The sequence below is a fragment of the Limulus polyphemus genome, unplaced genomic scaffold (genome assembly GCF_000517525.1).
Source record: "Limulus polyphemus unplaced genomic scaffold, Limulus_polyphemus-2.1.2 Scaffold2025, whole genome shotgun sequence".
Classification (NCBI taxonomy): Eukaryota; Metazoa; Arthropoda; class Merostomata; order Xiphosura; family Limulidae; genus Limulus; species Limulus polyphemus.
Window position 1 is genome coordinate 74,888 of NW_013667635.1, and position 4,392 is coordinate 79,279.

General features: G+C 30.7%; 1 protein-coding gene across 1 annotated transcript in view; it reads right to left on the reverse strand.

Annotated features, from left to right (window-relative positions):
• Window positions 1-4,392, reverse strand: part of LOC106465703 (cubilin-like) — a 130,003-nt gene that overhangs the window by 71,299 nt on the left and 54,312 nt on the right. The window contains exons 30-31 of the mRNA XM_022393625.1: window positions 3,713-3,890; window positions 1,100-1,281 (exon numbers count right to left, since the gene is read on the reverse strand). Coding sequence (XP_022249333.1) covers window positions 1,100-1,281; window positions 3,713-3,890 — 360 coding nt within the window. The remainder of the gene's footprint in view (window positions 1-1,099; window positions 1,282-3,712; window positions 3,891-4,392) is intronic.

A 4,392-nucleotide genomic window follows, 5' to 3' on the forward strand; every position in this document is an offset into this window, starting at 1 on the left:
TATATATATATATATATATATATATATACAGGCTGCTTGTAGTTTGTATATTATAATATATTATTTCATGTTTAAATAACAAATGTAGTATTTAACTTTAAACAATAAAAATATTTCACTTAATATATTTTCTGCCAAGTCAAAATGAAGTTATTATTTTATCAATGCAGATGTTCACAAATCTACTACAAGCCTCAAATTTCATTCAGTGTTTGCCTGTGTTAACATTAAAATGATGTTCCTATGAGTTTTCATAAATATTCAGTTTCTTTATGGAAAATCTAAAAACACCCTGAACTATAGTCTCTGATTTGCTTTCTCACAATACATGAGCATAAAAGAGCAACAACAGATTTTATTAAATAACAGAAAGACTTACATTTTTTTTTAAATTCACTCAGGTTATTTTTTTATCGATTGTACGTAGTAAAATTTTTATTTCGTTTCACAATATTTCACTGGGTTTACCTGCCCTCATCATGTGTTTGTCTGTGTTTGTGTATAACTAGGATCCCAAACTAACAGAAATAGTAAATTATTACCAATTCATATAAACCTATAATTTTACTTCTAATTTATAGACATATAGAAAATTAGAAAAAGAATGTGTCCCCATAATATATAAACTACTTAGAACAAAATACTTTCTACAATAGGTAGGTAAACGTTGCGAACAAAATAAACAACAGTTTTGTATTAAGTTTACTTACTGATTAAGTATATTTTATTACAATTTACAGCTTTTACAGTAAGTAAGATTAGTTTTTAGACAGGTACAACATTTCGATCACTGGTGTGATCATTCTCAAGTACAAAAAAAAAACTTGTGTACTTGAGAATGATCACATTAGTGATCGAAACGTCTTACCTGTCTAAAAACTAATCTTACTTATTGTAAAAGCTGTAAATTGTAATAAAACAACAGTTTTATCATGTACAACCAACAAAAAACTTGAGTGAATAATAGACTTTGTTTTCCTGATAAACATACAGTTACACAATAGCCTATCTGTGTATCAAATCCTGGTTTTATGTGTGAAAAGCCCTCAGAATTAATGCAGAGTCAGTAATAATGGTAAAACTATTCTAAAAAACAAACCCGTAAATAATCGTAATAACATCTGCTCGAAGCTTCAAGATCATATTCATTAATGGTTAGCCTGATGGCACTGCCTGGAGATACTGTGATGTACCATTTGCATTCAGTATTAACGGGATAAGAGCTAGGATAATTTGGAGAAGTTATACGTCCATAGTCCTTGCGAAGTTCACCTCCACAACCTAAAGAAAAGAAAGAAAGAGACCACAAATACTTTGTAACCTGCAACTAACAAGGAGGTTGTAAACTAACCTGTAACTTTGTTTCTAATTTATATATTGGATTAGCTTGTTTTGAATTTCATGCAAAGCTACATGAGGACTATCTGAGTAGCTGTCCCTAATTTAGCAGTCATAAGACTAAAGAGAAGGCAGTTAGTTAACATCACCTACTGCTAATTCTTTGGCTACTCTTTTAACAAAAAACAGTGGGATTGACCATCACATTATAACACCCCCATGGCTGAAAGAGCGAACATTTTTGGTGGGATGGGGATTCGAACCAATGGCCCACAGTATGCGAGTTGAGTGACCTAACCATCTAACTTAGAAACATAGAAACATACAAAATTAGAAAAAAAATATGCTCCACTAGTACACAAGTTATTTAAAACAAAATACTTTCTACAAAAGGTAATGTATAAATAAAACTGAAGTTATTGAAAGTTTATATTGTTTGTACATTGTTTTCTGTACATTTAAAAAAGTATACCTTACTAGAGTGAACAAACACTATAGTAACAAAGAAGTTGTTTTCAAACATCAATTTTCCTAGTGGCTCAAGCAAAAGATTTCAAGTTCTTTAAATTCGTGGAGCAAACAAAAATGGCCCGATAAATTATGTCTCCTAATACAGCAATTAAAATAATCACTTCGAAGTTTTGAAAATATGTTCTCTTTGACCAATGCTAGCAAGTTTAAAATAATAATTAAACAGCCTCTCTCCCCCAATTAAATTAGGTAAAACTGTTTTTATTAGAAAAAAAAAGTGAACTATGCCAAAACATAAATAGATAATTACTTTAAAATTTAAATTCTAATAAAATGAAATGAATTTTAGCACAGCAAAAGACCAGAAATAACCATTTTCTCTAACTTCTGTATTATTTATCTGCCACTAATACAAATAAAGTATAACTTAATCTTAAAAAACAATCAACTCTAAAACTTAAATGTTATATTTTACCCTCGATTGTTAACTAAATCTTCAAATCTATGTATTTGATATCACTGCGAGTTTATAGCACTTAATCTCAAACTGACACATTACGTATAATACAGAGTAAGGGAAGAAATGCAGTAAACGTATTCTGCCACTCTTTTAATTTCAATACCCAACGTAAAATAATTCAAACTTAAGAATTTAAAAGCTTATTAGACTGACTCAAAAATAGTGTAATTATGAAAAATGGTTACATAAAACAAGTGTACATTTCATATTTGAAGAACATGTTAGATCACCAAAGGATCCGTGATCCTACACACACTAAAACTATTTTATCCTATCACAGTATTTCCACATCTTAAAAACAAGAACTCAAACACCAACAATTATTGGAGAAGCAAATGGATGTAAAGTTTCAGATTCTTTTTTGTTTTGTTTTGGTTTTGAATTTTGCGCAAAACTACACGAAGGCTATCTGCACTAGCCTTCCCTAATTTAGCAGTAAAATACTAGAGGGAAGGCAGCTAATCATCACCAGCTACCACCAACTCTTGGGCTACTCTTTTACCAATGAATAGTGGGTTTGATTGTCACATTATAATGCCCCCATGGCTGAAAGAGTGAGCATATTTGGTGGGAAGGGGATTCGAACCTGTGACCCGCAGATTGCGAGTCGAGCGCCCTAACCACCTGGCCAGGCCGGGCCGTTTCAGATTCTAAATGGTCATGTGAAACTAAAACTGGAAAAATAAACAAAGAATACACAACATCTTAGCAGTTCCAAATAAAGCACCTGATAAACAAAATGGAATAAACTGCTAGAGAATATTAAATTAATACTTTTAACCATCATTCAAAAAGCTTCAAGTTTTGAAATTATAAGAAATGTCTCACCCGTAATTGAAACTTAAATAAAAAACTGAAACAGCATTAAATATATCACAGTGACTTCACCCTCCAAAAATAACTGTCTTTATGATTAAAGTTGAGATTAGATATTAAGCAAGATTTTTAAAATACCATAACCTTAACTAACATAAAGTAAAGACATATGCAACTAAAAATAATACCAGTTTTAATATTCAAGATATACATAAAACCATAGGCTGTCACATAAATATTGTTTAACTACCTTTCAACATTTAATTTAATATGAACAGATTTAAAATAAATTATTCATGGCTATTATATTAAGTCATGAAATTTCTTTTGAGAAAATTCATGAAATTTGACCGTAATTTCTGCCTCTCACAAAGCAAATGTTTGCATTATACGTTTCACGACCTTAAAAAATTTAGCTTTATTTTGTGTTTTAAAACATTCTACACAATAATTTCTCATTGTCCATAAACAAAACCTTGAATATATATATATATTACGCTTCAAGTTTATACTTCCACACAATCTAATTGGGAACCACAGTAAAAAAATAAATCACTGAAACTTTACCTCTCACTACCCACTCCAGTCGAAATCCATCATGAGAAAGTGAATTGTCACTATAAAATCGGACTATTGCTGTATTTGTTGTTGTAACAATAGGTCTTGGAAGCCTTTCTGGAGTCCCACAAATCTTCACCAACTGTCTGGTATTTCTTTCTCCCAAAACAACCGATTCTTCCAGTAACTACAGTAAAAGCAACCAAGCAAAATTACTTACAAGTAGTTTCACCGTGCTTTAGTCTTCCGGGGTCTTCAAGGACCCCAAATATTTTGTAACGTTCGGCACCGACAGATGGCAGTACATACATTGTTGTTCTCAGTAGCTTTAGTATTCAGCTAGTTTGTGTTAAATTGTTACACTTAGTTTAGGCGGTAAAAAAGAATAAGTTTTAATATTCAAAGTTCATTTATTGATTAATAAAGGAAAATATTTTGAGTTCTGTCATTTATTGTTTCCAAAATAATAGTTTATTATTATTATTTATTATTTTTCAAATATTTTTAAATCAATATTTTATGATGGGGCTCAAACCACAAAAGAGACTATAGAAAATATTTACAAAAGACTAACACAGGATTAAATTCCACTAATAAACAGAGCATTTGATCAAGAGTATTTGCCAGGAGTCTCCTTTATTACACTTGTACTCGTAAATAGACGTTCACTTGCTGTAGATCTGTTGTCC